Source organism: Podarcis gaigeae (assembly GCF_964106915.1).
Source record: "Podarcis gaigeae genome assembly, chromosome: 4".
Taxonomy (NCBI): Eukaryota; Metazoa; Chordata; class Lepidosauria; order Squamata; family Lacertidae; genus Podarcis; species Podarcis gaigeae.
The window spans coordinates 49877675-49899017 of NC_139677.1; the positions used below are offsets into that span (position 1 = coordinate 49877675).

The 21343-nt window shown below is 38.2% G+C and overlaps 2 protein-coding genes across 25 annotated transcripts in view; one reads left to right on the plus strand and one right to left on the minus strand.

Moving 5' to 3' along the window:
- The window catches only part of CASK (calcium/calmodulin dependent serine protein kinase), a 121794-nt gene that overhangs the window by 55909 nt on the left and 44542 nt on the right, over positions 1-21343 (minus strand). For all 23 annotated transcript variants that reach the window (XR_014563273.1, XR_014563274.1, XM_083734692.1 and 20 more), the window contains 5 exons: positions 20252-20357; positions 17758-17835; positions 12595-12667; positions 1228-1330; positions 434-609 (listed from right to left, as the gene is read on the minus strand). Coding sequence is in view for 21 of the 23 variants with exons in the window: in XM_083734692.1 (XP_083590818.1) it covers positions 434-609; positions 1228-1330; positions 12595-12667; positions 17758-17835; positions 20252-20357 (536 nt within the window). In the remaining 2 variants the exon portion in view is untranslated. The remainder of the gene's footprint in view (positions 1-433; positions 610-1227; positions 1331-12594; positions 12668-17757; positions 17836-20251; positions 20358-21343) is intronic.
- On the plus strand, positions 2866-6623 carry GPR34 (G protein-coupled receptor 34). 2 transcript variants are annotated; one of them, XM_083734717.1, is made up of 3 exons: positions 2866-4159; positions 4467-4594; positions 5049-6623. In XM_083734717.1, exon 3 carries the CDS (start codon positions 5096-5098, stop codon positions 6206-6208), a length of 1113 nt encoding a protein of 370 aa, XP_083590843.1. In that variant the 5' UTR covers positions 2866-4159; positions 4467-4594; positions 5049-5095; the 3' UTR covers positions 6209-6623. The 2 variants fall into 2 exon arrangements, with proteins under 2 accessions (XP_083590843.1, XP_083590842.1); XM_083734716.1 differs by having other exon boundaries at positions 3487-3697; positions 4506-4594.

Sequence of the window (21343 nt, forward strand, 5' to 3'; positions counted from 1 at the left end):
ACCTGGCTAACAACAACACTTCCAGTGCCATGGGGAAGGGAAGCACTACTGTAGACTTCAGTGCTTACCAGCAGGATCAGGGGAAATAATGCAACAACAAATGACTAGGGATGAAGACTGTACAGGTCAGGGGTCTGCAAACTCACTTGCCGTGCTTTTCGTGGCAAGTATCCATGATGAGTGTGACAAGTCCTTTCATAGTGAATGCCCATGACAAGTCCCAGCCCCCTTCCTGAACTTGGAGCTGGGAGAGGGGAACTACCCTTCTGGTTGTTCTGTACTTCCGGAGTGCTCAGAGTACAACTGTTCAGGAGACTGATTCATTCATATGTGGACAAACTCCAGGTTTTTTCTGATATTTTAATGCATCAAAATACATTTTACAAAAATGCAGACTTCCTTTTCCTTGCGAAAAGCAATTACTATAACGTACCTTGTATTTTCCTTTGATAATGCCTTCAAATAATCTTTCCTTTGTTCCATAAAAAGGCAAACAACCACTGAGCAGAATAAAAAGGATCACTCCACATCCCCACACATCTACAGGCTTTCCATATGGCTCTCTTTTTACTACTTCTGGGGCCATAAAATGAGGCGTTCCTACCCGTCCTGGAGGAAAATACAAAAATGACTTTAGTTTTCGAAGATGGACCTATGATCTGAGCAGTTTCTACTTGGAAAAAGACATGGCGGCCTGTAACAGTTCTACCAGTGCAGTAACAGCCCATGACACAAGAAGCCTGGCTGATCTCAGTGGCCTGGGGCCTGGTAAATGCACCCCTTTTGTCTCTCCTCCTCCTTGCTTTGTCTCCACTGAATGTTACATGACACGAACACAGGCGTCCTGGCTTTAATTGAAGCAGAATAGCAGACTGGCAACTTTTAAGGAGGGGCTTCAAACGCAGGCCTAGAAGGTTTTTTTCTCCCCCACCCCCATTATACATGATTCATGGCAAGGCTAATAAGTAGCTCAAGGATTGTTTATTTAAAAGGTGTTAAGACAGTCAAAAGACATTGGGGGAGGTGGGAAGGTGATAATAATAATAAAAAATTCTCAGGAAGGGAACATTCTCACCATGAATCCTCTTTCATTTTGACTGTCATAAAAACCCCTCCCTCACATACAACTACGAGAAGTGAAAGTGTTTTTAGGTAGTTCGTGCCTGAAATGTTAATTAGCCATTCTGAGCTCCATAGCACCTCTTTTGAAACACTTGCATTTCTTACCTCCAGCAACAAGTCCCGATTCCCCTAATTGAATAGCAACACCAAAACCACCAAGTTTCACAGGTGCCGAATTTTCCTTTGAGGCAAGTAGCACACAGTGCGGCTGAAATGACAAAAACCCCTCTGATATTTAATTTAAAAAGACAAATGTTTGTATAAACAAAACATTATGACAACAGAAAATAGGCTTATGTCTTTACAACAATCACAGCACCATATAAATGGCAAAGTATTCTTGGTGTAGGACTTCAACAGAGTTAGCTAGGCTTTAGGTATTCACAAAAATACAACACACATTTGGTAAAGGTATTAAGGCTAGAAAGAATGTCAGTTGACATTAATGGATGCATCAGCTGAATAGAACCATTGTTTTGGCATGTGATATCGGGGCAGCTGAAAGCGGGAATTTGTTGAGAAAGTAATTTTGTTATTCTGGTAAATTTCTGTTCTACCACCAAGGAGTGAAGCACCCAAAACCTGTTAGATTTCAATCCAGGGATGGCAAGCCTCCTTCTGATGTCATATGTGATGTCATGTTTAGGGTAGGGAGACATACATTGAATTGGCTACACAACTGAGCACCCTCTGGCGAACTCAATCCTGCAGCCTATCCCTGTAGAAAGCAGGGCTGAAGTTAGCTGATGGGCAGCAAGTTCAATCCTACTGGATTGGCTGTCTGCCTGAAATCCCTGTAGGGAACTCAATTGCAAAGCTGGTCTTTGTAGATAGCAGCTTGCCACTTTGCTGGCGACTCCCATCATGTTGCGGTTTGCAAGTGCCTGAGAACCAGGTGGTTGGTGGGTGCTTGGGACATGTTGCACAAGGAACTTTGACAACCCACCCGAGAACTGTCTAGCATCAGGTGGTTTCTTGCCCACCTGTTAAAGATGGCCTATGGGGCCAAGGAATGATAACGATCTGGCCCCTTGAGTCAAAAAGGTTTCCCACTCCTGTTCTAATCCCTCACAAGAGTTTCACTGAGTTTGTTATTCAACTTAACCGGATTATTCTTCCACTAGTCTGGTTTAGTTTTCTGTGTAGCACAAGCTCAACCAATGCGGAATATGTTCACGAGGATAAGGAAGATTCTGTGTAAATAGTCAGCCTAACCTATGTTTTCCAGAGGTATCCGGCTACTTCATTATTAGCATAAATACGACCGTTCACAACAAGGGAATGGTTACTTTGTTAGGTTTCCCTACACTGATGGTATGGTGTATTTATAAAAATAGGTTTAGATGACAAATGGGACAGCACATTTATGCAATGTAGGGGCACACTGGTCACAAGAAATGCTGCATGTAAACATATTTCAGGTAACATCTTATCAAATTTTCTTAATGCCAAGAACCTCAAAAAAAAGAGAATAAAGTTAAAACACAGATTTTTATTTTCATTTGTTTGTGGTGGTGGACTTGTGTGTTTTTGTGATCAACATAACACACTCAACCAACAGAAGCGTTATTTCCCTAAACTTATCTGATTTTATTCCTAATGAAAATTTCTTGTTAGTTCACCAGAGCAAATCCAAATTTCAATACAATAAAAGGCAATTAGCCATCCACTCCTGTGACAATACTCCTTTGTCAATCACATCTAACCTATCCGCTGCAAAATTCACCACACACAAACAGTGATCTCATTTATCTCAGCTGCCCGTCCTTAGGTTGCCAAAATAGCACGATCATGCACAAAGAGGAGGTATCAGCAGACTTTGGGGAACTACAAGTTTTGCAGAGGCACAAAAAATATTTAGGGGCGGGAAGTTGCATTCTGAGGTGGACATACCATTATCGATTTGACATTTTATTTAGACATTATAACAACAATCAGAGGAATAGCTTAAATGGAAGATTGAAGTATGAAATTTGACAGCATTACTTATTGCCGGGAAAAGGATTGTAGGCAATATTTCTTTCACCGAAAAAGTAATTGTCTCTCAATAATCATTAAAACATTGGAAGTAGGTCCAGGAAAACACACTACCCAACCACCCTGTAAAATATCCCTTTCTGCTGCCTTAACTCTGATTAAGCTTTGCCTCATTTGCAAGCTAAAATCATGGTTAGAGCTAACTGGGATTTCTTTTTAAATGTGCTTTTGTTTTTAGCTATGGCAGCTCTCTTATTAGGATGTGTTTCTGCGTTCCCCTGTATTTAGTGCTCATATTTTGTCCTCCACCATATCCCAATGTGTGTTTATATATACCTGCCATTCCCGCGGTGCATCTTCATGCATCAGAGATTACTATTACACATAAAAGCTCATCACCCCCCCCCCCCAATCCTCCTACAGATATCTGGAGGAAAGCACGAAAGACTAAAATAGCTGATGAAGCTGATTCTTACCAGTTTAAAACAACCCTAGCCACAACTTTCTAATAAGACAGACTTCATTTCCTTCCTTCCTTCCTTAAACACAAGTTCTGAAAGCAGAATTCAGTAGAAAAGACTCCGTCACTAACCCAAAAGTGAGTATTTCCTTTTATTATAGTTCAATTTTTCTCATATGTTAAGTGTAGAAAAATACTTTTATATTTCTAGTGCAACTTTCTTGACAGATGAGAAAGCACTTTTCTCAAGAACATATTCTACTTTTCTTTCGCATTTTTTTCTTTCCTTTTAAAAAGGCAGAGAAATGTTAAGACTGCCACCTGGATAACATTCACAAGCAACTTTATCAAAGTAGTAGCATATATTTGAAACAAAAGCCAGTTTAGGATTTGCTGCTGAGGAAGTGTGAATATAGCACAAACTCATTCATGGCTATTGAGGAGTAAGCTCCTCTGAGCTTAATGCTGCTTGCTTCTATTAAGAGAGAGAAAGAGAGAGAGAGAGAGAGAGAGAGAGAGAGAGAGAGAGAGAGAGAACACACACACACACACACACACACACAGTATAAATATATAAAATGTGATATAAATATATAAAATGTGACACACTAGTAAAATTACAAATCTAAATCTTTGAAGGTTCATGTTTTCATTTTCAACAATGAAATCATACTCTAAACTACAAACACAAAGTAGAATTTGATTTCCCATTTTGAATCTACCCTTATATAATCTGAATCTGTTTTTATGGTGACAAAGTCATTTTGGAATGTCACTTTATTATGGGCTCAGGTATCAACATGCAAATATTTATGCAGGAACTCTCAATCAAGTTAATGCATGGGGAAATTCTCATAGCCACAGATCAAGCATATTGCCAGAAATCATCTGTCAGCTTCCTAACAAGATCTTTGTTCCATTTCTAACATTTCTTTGCCTAAACCAGGTGTGGCACCCATGGCTCTCCAGATACTGTCGGGCTCCCATCAGCCTCAGCCACCACAGACAGTGGGGAATTCCAAATAATTATATTTGGTATGTAAACAAGATCTGCTTCTTACATTCCTAAGATACGACTTAGCTAATATCAAGGCACATTTTGTATTTTTGATTTTTTTTAAAACCACAGTTTGTTTTTAATGTGCCAAAGAAGACTTTATGTACTATTTGTTTATCACCACTTGTTATCAATGCAATCATCTAAGCACTGGGGATACTGGATGGATATCAGATTTTATAGGAAGCCTACTTTTCGTTCTTTCCTTACTTTAAAAAATGAGGAGAAATAAAAGGAGCAAAATGTTTTCATAAACAAAGCAGCTATAATTGCAAACTTGTTCATAAATAGTTTCTGGGCGAAGACCCTATTTTGCTGATTTTATGCATGACTAAAATAAGGCTTATGACAGAAAAGCTTCTGAGTTTGCTTGAAAAGTTAATCAAGTTAATTCCAACTGTAAATGTTGCACTGTCTTCCATTTTATTCCAGGCAAAGTGTAAGTGAAGATTTATTAAGAATTTTGACTTCCATACCGTATGCACAAGAAAACCCCAGCGAAGAACATGAATTTTTCACTTGCTGAAAATGAAACTGGAAAAAACTCCACAGAAATGCCTGTTACTTACTGTGATACGGAAGAGAAATCACTGTCTTTAACTCTACTATTTTCATATTCGGTCATTTTTGTAATTGGATTGGTTGGCAATATTACTGCCCTGTATGTTTTTCTGGGCATTCCTTGCAAAAAGAACTCTATCCATGTTTATTTGCTTAATGTTGCCATCGCAGACCTCCTACTGATCTTTTGTCTCCCTTTCCGAATATACTATCACATAGCCCAGAACAAGTGGCTGTTGGGCTTGATTTTTTGCAAGATTATAGGAAACTTATTTTATATGAACATGTACATCAGCATCGTACTGCTAGGGCTTATTAGTTGGGACCGTTATGTAAAAATTAACAAATCTATACAACGCCCTAGAGTGTTAACAGCAAGACGAAGTGTATATTTGTGTTGTACGCTGTGGACAGTTGCAATAATGGGATTTATACTGATGGTTGTTCAGTCTACCAGGAAGGAAGATAAACATTCATCAAAATGTTTCCATTACAGAGAAAAGCGAAATGCAAAAGTGGAAGCAGGTGTTAATTATATTCTTGTTATAATATTTTGGATTGTTTTCATTCTACTGATTCTGTCGTATGTTAAAATTGCAAACAATCTTCTGAAAATTTCTAAGAAGAGAACAAGTTTTCCTAATACTAGAACATATGTTGCCATTGCAAGGAAATCTTTCATAGTACTTATCATTTTCACATTATGCTTTGTTCCTTATCATATATTCAGATTAATTTATATCACTTCACAACTACAAAAAACCTCTTGTTACTGGCAACAGATCATTCACAAATACAATGAGATTACACTAGTCTTCTCATCATTTAACAGCTGCTTAGATCCAGTTATGTATTTCTTAATGTCCAGAAGTGTCCGGAAAACTGTACTTCAACTGATTTGTAAGCGACTTCATGTGGATTCAAGTGTGAATGAGAGTACTTCAGAGACAAAACAAGGACATTCTTTTCAAGATAATTCAGAAATCCCAAGTCACCATTCTAGATTGCATCTTAATAAGATTAACAATTAACATATATTTCTGTTCAGAAGTAACTTCCATTTGAGTTCAGTGAGTGAATAGGATTGCAGCTTAAAGGTAACAAATCCTGTCAACACAGATAACATTTTTGCATGTTCTTAGTTTTAGTTACTCTCATGCAGAACTTCCTTAAGAATTCGCTTTGGTAGCCACATATATAATTTTGTAATAGCTAAGACTTTTAAATTTATGATTAAGATTTCTGAGATGAAAAAGTAGTAATAGCTGTGGATGCAGTAGACTTTGAAAGGGTGTGTGTGTATGGTGTATTAGAAACAGAAAGTAATCTCCCCACAAGACTCTTGTGTATGTAATGATGTTTGCTAGCATTAATTCTCAATAACATTTTATAACTGTACTGCATACTATAGACTTACATTAATTAAAAACTATTTGTGTCAATGGATTCCAAACTATTGTATCTATATACCGTACACATGTAGACAAGTATCTCAAATATTGCAAAACAAGTTTAGTGTGCTCACTCACTCACTTTTCATTTTAACATAAAACATAAAATAAAAATTACCTTATAAAGCAGGAAGAAAAAATGATAAGAATCTAGCAGAGTAAATATGCTTAGAATTACACTGCACATGTAACTAAGGGCTACGAAAGTCAGAAAACGTACAATGAATTGTTAACCATGAATCCTTAACAATGAAATTGAAACAGAGCGGGTAAGAATACTATATTGCACTTTCCTGATTATGGCTACTAACCTGTTGCCGACACTACTGAATTAGAAATGATTGGAAAGCACTCTGTATTGCCAAGTGTGGGTGCCAAGCAGGCGATGGCTGAGGATCCTTTCACAGCCATGTTTTAAAGGGGCATGGCATGTGCAGGTTGCCATGCAAGAATGAAAAGCCTGCATGTGCTGAAACTCCAGCACTGTCAGACTTTGCATTTTGATCACCTTAAAGAAGAAATATTCTCTAACGAAATATGCAGACATCCCACACTTAATATTTGTCTTCTACCTGGTTATTCCTACATTACACATACCTCACATATAGTAGAACCCTAAAACACATCTCTGTGTTTTGATAATATTAAGATAAAATGAGAAAAATGGTAGTGCCTTTTGAGTGGGTTTGGGCATTCTAAGCCCCTGCAAGTGGTTAAAATCTAATTGTGGTGTTCCTGAATAGAAAAGGGTCAGATACTGTATCTGGTTCCTCTGATCTCAACTGAATAACACTATCAGCAGCTGACTGCTTGCTTCTGCACTGGTTTTGTAAGCAGCAGTCTAAGTTAGCAACCAAAAATTTATGAGCCACAATAATTTAAACGGTTGTTGCATGTAATATGGATGTTTTTATCGGTCTGCTTGTAACATGCATTGCAAAGTTCACTTCCTAGCAGGCTTCTATACAGTATAATATGTCTAGAGGATGGCCGTAAATAGGTGAAATGGTGGCTCCAACATCACAACTTGTGTTGGGGTCTTAGCCCATAACTGGATCCATTGCTGGCAAAATTATACAATGAAGAACCCTTGCCATGTCACCATGGAGGTACAGCACTGGGCAGCCACAGTTTTTCTGTCAAAAAGGACTAAGTGAACTTGAGACAAAGCTGTTATCCAGGAAGGTGGGTAGAAGATGTTTCATGTTGCAGAGGTTAAGCAAAATAGGTTTGCCTAGCCCTAGCCTGCCATAATTCAGAAGTTGCTTTATCTGTAGCAATCAGAGACACTGTTTAGTCTTTGGGCCTATAAGCCTCAAAGTTCCAGTTCTAAATAACAACATACATGCAGGAAGTAAGTACGTGTTCCTATACTATACCATGCCTTTGCTAATGTTATTTATTTCTTTGGCTTCAAGTAAGAACCAAAGCTAAAGAAATACCTACTATTTTACTTATTACATTGCCTCTAAAAAGGTTTAAAATTAGTGCTGAGTATCTCTCTGGTAAATGCCCAATGTATCGATGCAATTAATTAAAAGTGCTCAATCAAAATGCAGCCATAAAAACCTCTCACACTCTACTAAATGTAACAACAGAACAGACCTTTACTCTCAATTTTTGTTCAGTATATCAATACTAATGCTGCTATTCAATTTGCAAACACATATACAAATACGGGGTGAGGGGGAGATAAATATAATTTACAATTAAATCTTACTGTGGAAAACACCGAAGAATTTTTTTTTACAAATTACAGAAACCATTTACAGGCAGCACCATACAATATTTTCATTTTTATTTGATGTGTAGCAAAACACTACTAAATAAAGAAGATTTTCATCAGATACTCTCCAATGCGGTTCAAGAAAAGCAAGCTCAAAACTCCCTTCAATGCAAGGAGTTAGTTGAAGAGTTCTTTGAATTCTGGCCACAGATTTAATCAAGCTATTTTGACTCACATGTTGTTAACCTAACTTGTATCACACAGCAACTATTTTTGTTTAGTGGTTAGAAGCACCCTGTGACTTTTGTACCTTCCTCAACACATTAAAAAAAGTTTGTTGTGTTTAGTATTGTAGAAATCATGGAAAGAGAAAATAACATTTATTCTAAAGAAGATTGCAGAATACATGCAGATAAGAATTATTGCTTAATTTTCCATCTCCAAAATCCTACCCAGACATTTAACAGTCTAGCTATTACAAAATCATATAAGTGGTTACCAAAGTCAAATCTTAAGGAAGATCTACACGACACAAACTAAAACTAAACTAACAAATACCAGTTAATAGTGACCAAATCCAATTCCTAAGCATCATAAAAGCTTCTGTACATTATTTTTTGGGATGCGGGTGGCGCTCTGGGTTAAACCACAGAGCCTAGGGCTTGCTGATCAGAATGTCAGTGGTTCGAATCCTCACGATGGGGTGAGCTCCCATTGCTCAGTTGCTGTTGCCCTCCTAGTAGTTTGAAAGCATGTCAAAGTGCAAGTAGATAAATAGGTACCACTCCGGCGGGAAGGTAAACGGCGTTTCCGTGCGCTGCTCTGGTTCACCAGAAGCGGCTTAGTCATGCTGGCCACGTGACCCAGAAGCTGTACGCCGGCTCCCTCGGCCAATAAAGGGAGATGAGCGCTGCAACACCAGAGTCGGTCACGACTGGACCTAATGGTCAGGGGTCCCTTTACCTTTACATTATTTTTATTATGTATTACATTACATTATTATACAGTATAATATGTATTGCAATTGTTTTCAATATGTTTTATTGTTTTATCACTTGTTGTTTGCCACACTGGGCCCTTTTAAAAGGACGGGTGCGATAAAAAATTAACAAATAAAATATAATCCATCATCATCTGAACCTTTCATGATTTTTAAAAATTTTTTAGTTGATAGCTTTAATAATTTTTAAACAGTATTACTGTTCAAAAACTGAAAATATGCACATTGACAAAATGCGTTATATAAATGTTATAAATACATAAATAAAAGTTATGTAATGAATCAGCATGTAGTTTTCTGTTTTAGTGCAGCAACTCCAGGAATTGAAAGGACACTACAGGCATGGATTCATCACATTTTCATTATGTCCAAATTAAAGCTGACTCGCCAGAGTTCTGTGTTTAATTCCTTATAACTGTGAAATAAGACTGGGTTTCTTTGATAAGGCCTTATTCTATGTCTTAACACAGCTGAAGATCAAATGTATTCAAAGAAATCAAACAGTGACACCTAACTTATGGCATTAGGGAACACAGGCAAGCAGAGATCTGCAATTTCCACAAGATATATTCACAATAGCTGAAGGTTTGCTGTTAAGATTTATAAACTATTGTAAAGAAAAAGAAAAAGCTTCACAATAAATAACCGTTTTTTTGTTTTAAAAAATAGCTGCCACCTTTGTATCATACAAATTCATCTTCTTTAACCTTTCCATGTACCTACAATCATGATAGGGCTTTACAATCAGTCTAGACTCTATATTAAAAACTGTCAATATGAGCAGAATATAGGGTGGTATCCAACACTAGTCCTACTCAGAGTAGATCCACTGAAGTCAATGGATAGGACTAAGGTTCAATGCGTTGAATTCAATGAAGTCCTACTTAGAGATGACCCACAGAAATTAATAACATGTAGTCATATCCATCAACTTCAATGGAACTATGATTAGAACTAGCACTGCATACTACCTACTGATATGGGTCTACTCTGAGTAGGACTTAGTTAAATACCACCCATAGCATTTATTTAAAATTAACTAACATGGAAGACAAGGGTATGATTTTGTGTGAATCAAGAGATGAATTCTATTAAAGTTTGACTACTTACTTTTTTGAAAGAGCATATGACATGTACTTTACATTAAAAGAGGGTAGAGTAAACCAAAGAGGACTTAACAAGCTAAAGCAATTATCCTTCGATTATTGTCCAAGATTATACTTCTAAGGCTTTCTGGCCTCACAACCTGTATTTTCTCGCCTCCTACAGTAGGTTAATGAACAGTTTACTGAATGTTCCCCATCCTTATATCATACCCCTTAATCAAAATAACCAGAAAGTAATTCTATACCCCTTTATTATTGTGTAGATTATAGCATTTTTGTCTGGATAAAGAGCAAGACCAAATTGTTGAACAGATAAGGTTTATTAAGAGGCATAGCTTGTACAATCAGCTCTCTCCTTTCAGTCTTAGAGCTGATGTGTCCCCTTCCCTATCAAAGTGACTACATAAACAACTATCTCTAACAGCACTTCACTGCTGCTGTATACACATTAGTCAAAAAGTTCCCCTTCTCTGTGAGCAAAACTCTTAAGAGAGAATCCCCCAGAATCTTTCTTCATATACTGCTAGTGGAGTTTAGAGATGTTTGAGCAGGGATTAGACATGTGAAAGTGTGGCTTCTAAATCAGGTGTGGAGAACCACTGCCCCTCCAGAAATTGCTGAACCGCAACTTCCAGCATTTCTGTTTGCTGGGTCTGATGGAAATTTTAGTTTAGCTTTCTGGTGTGCTAAAAGTTCCTTACACCTGCTTTAAATGTACCAAATACTCAGCAAAGAATGAGATTTCCGTAAACCTTTTATTAGCATCTATTAGTCATTAAATAAAGTTTGTACAGTCTACAGAGCAATTCAACCTCAAGTACTATCACGCTTACTGCAAAAATATTGAAAACGAAGCGAAAAGGAAACTATAGTTTGTACCTGTAATACTTTAATAGGAACATCATCACTGGCACCAGAGATGGTAGAAAGGCAGTTCAGAAATATCATTAGAAAGATAAAACAAATAATGAATAATATTTAGGGACCAATCCACTCAAATGTGGGCACAGCACCCACACATGGGCCCAGGTTACATGTGATGCTAAACCATGGTTTAGCACTACATGCATGTGCTGGTTGGAGCTTTGAGCAAACCTTGAGGCTCACATGCCCCCCTCCCCCCACCTGCCCTCTCCTGAATGGCCAGGAACCTGGGTAGCATTTAGTTTCACTATCCACTAATCCTAGCTCTCTGTTGCCAAAGATTTAAAACAAGCGGGCAAGTTAAAAAGCCAGCTTCAAAAAACACGACTTGTAGACTAGTTTGTTTTAAATCTTGCTCTCTGGTTCCAATTTAATAAGCCAAGATTTGTGCAAAATTATCTAAACACTGCATAACTCCTTGTCCCAGTCAAGTTGGAGGAGAAGAGGGAGGAGTGTGAGAACTGGAGGCTTACATGGGTTCGTTCTAGCTCATACATGTGGTATTAAAGCATGGTTTTAGCATTACTTGCAGACAAGCCCATTGAGTCTCACAGCACTAATAGAGCTCTGTTTTCATCATTCCCTACCACAGTAGTACTGACATTTGTAGGTGCACGGGAGCACGGCAGAGCCTTGGAGACCTATGCATACCTTCCACATTTCCACTAAGCCCTCCCTCTTTGGCCATGCAAGTTACTCAACTGGATCAAGCCCTATGTTTTATGAAACATTAAAAATACGTATCATCAAGGGTCTACAGAGGCCCAACTGGACTCTCCTGTGCACTGAACCTGCACTCAACTGGAACAATAAATAGCAGATGTTATGAAAACAAATGCATTTAATACATAGCCTGTGGAACACATGCATTTATTGTAGCCTTATGTTCTAGCTTCTATTTTAAAGAATGTGGCTGTAGAGATAAATACAGCAGCAACGTATTTTAAAGGATCATAAATTCAAGGCCAAAAAATGTAAAGACAAAAAAAGTGTGTGGTGTGTGCATGTGAATGCATAAACAATTTGCTAATTTTCAGCATTTTGGTAGTTGCACCAATATTCTGGAAGTCCCAGCTGCTAACAGGCGCTTTACCTTCCAAGAATGGGTTAAACTACATGGCAACAAAGAAAAAGGCAGATAATATAAATGCCACACTTTACTGTTAACACAGTAAAGGGTAAATATTTTTGTGATGTTAATATGACTTACCTTCACATCTCTGTGAATTATGTTATTATCATGACAATAGCGTAGTGCTTCCAGTATCTGTCTCATGTAATGACTGCAAAATCAAAATATAAATAAAATTATTATAGCTTTACAAATATAGCATAGGAATTGTACTCAGGTTGTTTTTGAGACCATTTTAAGGTCCAAGGCTGCAACCTTATATACACTTTACTAGGAATAAGCTCTGTTGGATACAGTGTTACATTTGAGTAAACCTAGGATTTCACCATTAGTCCCTAGAAAGAGCAGACCACCTCCCTCTCTCAGCCAAATGGATTATCAATTGACAAGGAATTGGAGAGAAAAAAGGTGTCTTGCCAGGTGTCATCCTGTAACCAACCACAGATATGATTTATGCTGCCCTCCTAGACTTATGGATTAGTGCACAAAATATTTAAATCTAGTGGTTCATTTTCTAGTTTCCCTCCATAGCAGCCCTTTCTGCATGCAGTAGAATTTCTGCTATTGGATCAAGCACTAGCATATGATGTATGCAACATGCACATATTAGCTGCATTTGGACTTCACATTAAGCTATGGTTTAGTGAGACACCTGCTTCGAGGCTCACACCTTATTTTTAATTGTCAAAGCTAATATACTTCTTCTCCATAACACTGTCCAGTTCTTTATTAAAATCAACTCAACTAGTGGTCATCACTACATCTTATGGAAATTAATTCCCTGTTATTATGCACCACATGAGAAAACTTTTCTCTGTCATGAACGTAATATATGTATGAGAATATATATATGAGAGAGATTAATACTAGGGTTTTAAGGGAGGAATAATATTTGTTTATTCTGACTAGATTAAAGGTAAAGGTAAAGGTACCCCTGCCTGTACGGGCCAGTCGTGTTCGACTCTGGGGTTGCGTGCTCATCTCGCTCTAGAGGCCGTGAGCCGGCGCCGTCGAAGACACTTCCGGGTCACGTGGCCAGCGTGACGAAGCTGCAGCTGGCGAGCCAGCACCAGCGCAGCACACGGAAACGCCGTTTACCTTCCCGCTATAAAGCGGTCCCTATTTATCTACTTGCACTTAAGAGTGCTTTCGAACTGCTAGGTGGGCAGGAGCTGGGACCGAACGACGGGAGCTCACCCCGCCGCGAGGATTCGAACCGCCGACCATACGATCGGCAAGTCCTAGGAATTGAGGTTTTACCCACAGCGCCACCCGCGTCCCTATAGATCTAGTCCCTGACTAGATTACCCACAATTTATTTTGCCCCCTCTTAGTTGCCTTTTCGAAACTATGTAAAGCAGTTTTGGACACAGAGCAGTCAAAATTACAGTGTTCAAATGAGAGTTCATTGCACTGGAAATATTGAACTGAAGGATGGAATAGAAATGTTTTAAATGAAGAAACAAAATGTTTATCTTTTAGGAATTCCTAACATTGAATTTGCCTCTTGTCTGCTCCAATTCTAAAATTTCCAATGAGCACTCTACCAATAACTTCAAAATTGTTTCTTTAGTAAACTGTAAGCTCCTTGAGGCAGAGAACTGTATTATGTTCTTTTGCAAAGTATCATACACAGTGATGATGCTATGCTGCTGATAATTATCATAGTCTTAATCTTCCAACTCTCCTAGTTTTACTGTTGGATTTATCTGGCTTTTAAATGCTAATCTGCTGAAGTCTAATTACACTGGATTGTATAAATTTCAATTGATAGTGTATCATTTTCATTTTTTGGTAAACTACTTTGGGAGGCTGTATGTGTGAAAGGTGGCATATTAATGTTTAATAACATTTCCCCTAGGGACTAGTACTCACCTATGCAATCCCACATGTTGATTCTGAAGCAACAATGGTTTTTAAATTCATCACTATGTTATTTTCCCCATGCTGCAATTTACTTTGCCCAGTGGATGGCACTCTTCTACTCTGTACTAAACTAGCGCCAAAATAAGTGTTACTACATACAGAATGGTGTGAAAAATATGGATTTTTAAAGATTTGCAGATTAACATATACCATACTTCTGAAAAGCTACCTTTTATGAAACTAACTTTTATTCAAAACAGAGCTGAAAAAGGAATAGTGAATAAAAGACCCAAAATTTATTCCATGTGTAAGAATACATCCTAGTTTTCAGTTTGCTTATTATTTACTGAACTTGTACACCTTTCATCCAACAAGGGTTTAAAGACTGTTTAAAGCAAAATAAAAACAAATTAAAAGCAATCCAGTTAAAGCCAATAACAAAAAAACAAACAACATAAAAATCAACAGAACACAGTGGCAATTATGGAACATAAGACAGCAATTGAACTAACAAGTGTCTCAGCCTGCCTACAGGACTCCAAAACAGCCAAAATGCACATCTTGTGGAAGAACTTTCCTCTATTTGAGGGATCAGGTTGACAGAAAGCTGAACTTTCATTTTGTTGCTACATCTAAATTGACCCACTTAAACTTAGAGTCCTCATAGAAAAACAAAGCAGCAGCACCATTAACAGCTTCAACTGATCAATGTGGACCCCATCTGACTATATGGGTTGTATGCCCAGAACAATTACTTAGTAGTGCTGCAGCAGCTGGTGGAACCAAGCAATTTCAGTGCAACATCCACGTTTCTTTTACACAGCATCATAAAACAGATATTGCTTGATTCCTGAAATAATTTACATGCAGGTAAGCAATACAAGGTGGAATAACTCTTCAAAGCAAACTTTGGTGGTATGCATTTTCCCATTTTCAGGGAAGAACTTACATTCATATCAGCCTACACACACTTTAAGACTGACAATGGAGGCTCATTGCATGTGCCTGCCTCCAACATGGACAGGACCTTATCTGTAGTGGTCCCATGTCTCTGGAATGCATTACCAACTACACTTCAGCACACACCATTCCCTCAGGTACTTGGGAAAGCATAAAAAAACCCCTTGCTTTTGTTGGATTTTTCTTGAGTTGCTTTAATTTCCTGTTTACAATCTTGTTGAATGCTTTATTTTGCATTTTAGTATTTGGACTGGAAGTTCACCGTCTTATTTGCTGACTTCTATTAACAGTTTTAATGTTAGATTTGTAGCATACTATACTTTAATTGTAAGCCACCTTGAGAGGATTTTGCCCTTAAAGGGAATATATTAATATATGGATTGTATTGGAGCTATATTAAAAATAACTAAAATCCTCTTACACTTAATTATCCCTTAGCTAACTACACATCAAGCTCACACCATAATGCCAATTTTAAAGCAACAAGCTCCTCAAGAAAACTCCTACTCTGACCAACCTGAAAAATAACATCCATGCTTTTGGTTTGCCTTGCTTCACTAGGCAGGTAGAACAGAAAAGCACCAAATCAAAAACATCAATTATATTCTCCTCAAACCTGTTCTAAGAATCTTCCACAAAATCTACAATCACAAGAAAACTCTATTTCTCCTAAGATCATTGCACCCCATTTTGTCCATTCATTTTATTCACTCCTCCCCCCATTAAACTCATTGCCACCCTTTGCTATACTATCAAATGCACCCAAACCATTTTTCAGACACACTAGATTTCATCCTTGAGTATATTAAACTACCCTTTCCCTGCCTCTCCCTTCTATCGCCATAAAATCTGTGCCCTTGAAAGCTCTCTGCAACATTTTATGATCTATCATCTATTAATCTTTACTCATATACTTTTTGGCTTGAAAATATTCCCAGTGTCAGACATCCTCAACTCTTGAAATGCTAGATAATTAAACTTTATAAAGGGTAAATAATTCTGGGAAACATAGCCACTGAAGGTGAAAAGCTTCTTCCTATAACCTACAAATGTGTAAAAAGAGTGATAGAAGAAACTCCTCAGACATTTTGCGTTGCTTTGTAAAGCACACACACAAACACACATGCACACACAGAAATTTGGAATATGAAGTTAGTGGGCTTTCATTCAGAAGAGTTAAGCAATACAACTTATTCATTCAATACAGAGTTATAGAATTCTCTGCCCCACATGTAATGCTAAAACCATGGGTTAGTGTTATAAGGGTGTGCTGCTGTGAGACTAAGGCTTATGCACTCTCTCCTTCCCTCTGCTCCTCATTGTGATGGTGCCAGGGATCTGCTTCCATTTCAAATTAACCAGAGTTTAGGATAACACCCAAATCCCAAACTGTGGTTCATAAAGTATGCTTTGGAGCTGGCTTAACCATAGTTAAATTTAACTGTAATTGGGTTTGAACACCATGAAAATGAAAGCTTCTGAACTCCTTCCTGGAGGAGGATGAGAGAGTGCACAAGGCTGGCTGCTGCACCTTGTCATAATGCTAATGCAAATGCAGCCAGTGTGTTTTTTTGGGTACTGGTTTTCATGATTTTAAGAGGGGAGAGGAAATTCATGGGGATCTTTCAACATCGGTTTATGAGAGCAGCTGACATGGTGACACCAGTCACCAGTGTTACTGCTGCTTACCAGGATGGTTCAGAGGTGAGGCTGGGCCTGCATAGGCACAACAGCACAGCCAATCTGGTGCTCTTAACAGTGAACTGCAGAGTCCTGACTTTTACACCACCCTGACCCTATCCAGTCTTGGGAGCCAGCAGTGACACTGGTGTCAAAGGGGCAGCTCTGTGGCACCATTCCACCCACTCTTTAGTTTAATGCAGTGTTCCACTAAATACCAGTTGTCACAGGACAGACAGGCAGGACTATGCCAGCTTCCTAAAAACATCTGACTAGTCACTATTGGAAACAGGATGCTGAAGCAGGCAGACCACTGGCCTAATCTAGCAGGGTTCTTATGTTCTTAATTTACATTTGCTAAATTTTGGCTGGACCAGGGCCTTTTATTCTTTTGCTATTTTTAATTTAAAAAGAAGTATGATTGACAACATATTGCCAGCAGCAGCGTGAGATAGCTGAGTAGTATAAACTGCTGAGACAGCACTGGTACAAAAACATTTTGTTCCACTCTGACTAGCAACAATGTAAATTAATCCCATCGGAAGTTCGAAATCATACCAACCACCCTTTGGATTTTTAACCCGAATGCATTTTAGTCCACTTTCATACTTTAACATGCATGAAGTTGGTTATAAAAATATACACACACAAATGTTGGATATCTAAGCATCTAATATTAGTCATTTATGCCCCCTCCATTTTCCCTAACGATTTAATTAAAATAAGAATACATACCTGGCTACAGCTTCACTGTACACAAAGCCAGCATCTGCTCTCTTTACAATTTCAAAGCAGAGGTCTGCACCATCCATACTGCAGGTTAAAAAAGTAAGAAAAATGTGATTGTAGAACAGGAAATAGAAATGTAATAATGATAACGCTCCAATTTTACACTTTTGAAAGTATTCTAAAGAATCTCACACATTACACTAACCAAAATCTTAGACACAATTTTTTTATTTTTAATGACCAACAATATTTGAAGTCTTAACCATCTTTCTTATTGCAAGCTCAGTGCAGCTCAAAACGTAATAGAGTTGTGAAGAATGGTCTCAAGCATGAACAGCTATCAGTATTTCTAGATGCTTATGGGTACAGTTAGAAACAAAGTTAACTAAAATACCACATTTTTCGCCCTATAATACGCACCGGCCCATAGGACGCACCTAGCTTCCCCCAACCCTAGCTCCCAGAACGGGTCCCAGAGCGATGTCGAAGCTGCGCACAGCTTTGGCATCGCTCTGGGAGTTTGGGGGCTGGGGAAGCCCGAGCTTCCCCCTACCCCAGCCCCCAGAACAGCTTCAGGAAGCTCTGCGCAACCCTTGGGGCTCCACCGGGCTCCGGAGGGTTGCTCGGAGCCCGGGAGCGCAGGCAGCTCTGCGCAACCCTCAGGAGCCCAGCGCGGCTTCGTGTTGGGCTCCCGAGGGTTGCGTAGAGCTTCCTGAAGCCAGGAGAGCGAGAGGGGTCAGTGCGCACCGACCCCTCTCGCTCTCTAGGCTTCAGCGAAAGCCTGTATTCGCCCCATAGGATGCACACACATTTCCCCTTCATTTTTGGAGGGAAAAAGTGCGTCCTATAGGGCGAAAAATACGGTATGTAAAGAATCCACCTGTACCATTTCTACATGTATACTCCTGTATACTCTGTATACTGCACCAAAAATAAGACATTATTACCAAGCCAGTTTGTGATTGCCACTGCTTCTTTGCAACAAAGCAGTGTCAGAAGGAGACAATCTATAGAAGTAGAAAAGTGCTGAGAGGAAGAGGGGTGCTTAACCCACTTCCATTTGTCACTTTCCCACTGTAACTCTTCCTTACCAGCTGGGATTCCAAACCTGTGGATGCAACAAAGCAAGTCTGTAACCAGGGAAGAAGTAGGGTGAAGAAGCAGTAGTAAGCAAAAGGTGGTTAGGTAACATCTCATTTCCTACACTCTTTTTCTGCCAAGTGTGGAAATTCATAATATGATTTATTTATAGAAAATTTGCTGTTGTGATAATTGTCTCTGGAATGACAATTCACTTTTAAAAAAGACAGTTTTATTTTGAAATCTCAGACACTACATGCCTTTACATACTTTACATACCAAACAAAAAATTTACACTATCAGTTTGGAACATGGTGATGTAATAAATGTTTTGCCAGTAGATGGAGACAAACTCCTAACTAAATGATGTGCCATTTAGTTAACCAGCCACATGAGAATCTTAAAGTGCTTCAAAAAAAAAAAGAAAGTGCACTTTTACAATGTGTCCAAGGACCAGACACTGTAATAAGATTTTAATATTTCCCCTTTCCGTTCCCCTTCCTCATAGATGTCTGATCAGGGTAAGAAAAAGTAAGCAACTGCTAGTGAAACTGTAATTATAATCACTAGATTAAAAAATTCATGCTTTAATAGCATCTAACATTACACAGTAAATCATTGCCTGTATATGATGGCAATCCATTAAATTAAAAAAAATGTTAAGGAAAGTAACTGTGCAATGCCCAATCTGCATTAAAGTAAAGAAATGCTACTATGTGCATGAGTCTTTTAAATAAATAATGATAAATTAATATATAACTCTAGATAAATTTATTGTCTGGAATCCAAATACTATGTGAGTGATAACCATTTCCAAGCATACTGGCTACAGTGAGAACTAGATGCTTCAATATTGCATCATGCATAGCTTCTAAGGTTCTCTCAGGTGATTCTTCTGCAAGCATTAAAGGATACAGAAGGAGGGAAGAGCAGAAAAGCATGTGGATATAAGCAACACAGTTTAATAAAACAAGCAAGCAAGCAAACAAACAAACATTTGCGATCCCATCCCCTCAGAAAAATCCAACTAAGACAAGCATGTTTATGTCCTACTAATTTAGAAAAGAGTTTATCATTTGCTTAGTTTTGTGTTAACATCCACGAGACTTGCTCAAATTTGGCTGGACCTTTCTTATGTCGTAAACATTAAGGTTTTGCTTTGTTAGGATGTGTGCATTACAATTATAGTTCAGTATATTAATGAAGTTCCATTTTCTTCATGATACTTTTTATTATATATAGGACAAGTAGCTTGGAAGGAACCGTTTGCAACTATTTGAATCCAATTTAAAAATTATGAAAGGTTAACTACCACCTAATCTAATGTGTTAGCCTATTTTGGTTGGCTTTAAGTGCATGCTTGACCATATGAGCAAACCATATGAAGAGTGTGTATGGAATATATAAATGTAAAACTTACAATTCGAAAACCATATATAGCATTCCATCGGAACTGTAGGTCTCCAAAAGTTCAACAATATGAGGGTGCTTCAACATGTGACAGATACTGGCTTCTCTTTTCAGATCTGTTGAGAGACAGTCATTGCTGTATAATTTGTACTGATAACAGAACACACACAAATGATGCACAGCCATTTGAATACTTAACACCAAGGTACTGGATTAATTTCTGAATCATTTTCAAGAGTTTAAATAGGTTTGGCATGTTGAACTCTCTCCTTATAGCTGAAGTATTAATGCAACATTTTATAGATATACATATTTTATATATAATGGTATAAAATCAAGATGATTAATTAGACACTCAGTAAAGAACAACCCTGCAAATATAAATGAAGACTCATGTGCAGTTATAAAATGCAATGGAAGGGCATTTAACATATGTGTGACAAGATCTGTAAAGGTTATGTAAACACCTGAATCTCATCATGAGGATCCCAACCAATCAGTTCCAGGCCTGACAGAGTGCACTGTCCTTAGAAAGCAACAGGCATATGAATAGGACACCATCAAGTAGGTTGCAGGGTGTAGTTCTTTTCAAATTACAAATGAATAGACACAATCACAAACCTAGTATTCACTGTCACCCTACTCCAACTGCTAAACTTATCTAGCAGTCATTTCCAACAACCTCTGCCTCCAATGTTCCTGCAGAACTGACATTTTGAAAATATATGCATCAGACACTTCCCGTTAAGTGGTAAGTTCATCAAACGCATGTTGAGGTTAAGTAAACTGTCAGTTCCTGTATGCATTTTCATGTGTACTCAACTAGCCATTCATGTGCACTATCTTTCTGACTCATAATATGGGATCTGGTGCTCCCTACAATCCTCAGACCTACTAGTTTCCCTCGCATGATGGGAAGGCAACCTATATTGAATATATATGACCCTGCAACCTGGACCATAAGTCTAAGTGTCTGAGTCACAAAAAGGGGGGCAGTCAGACCAGACCATGAGTATTGCATTACAATTCTTCAATTGCCAAGAGGCTTTTATACAGAAGCAGGTTTTGCAACATAGAAGTGTGGGCTCTCAGTTTCAGCTCC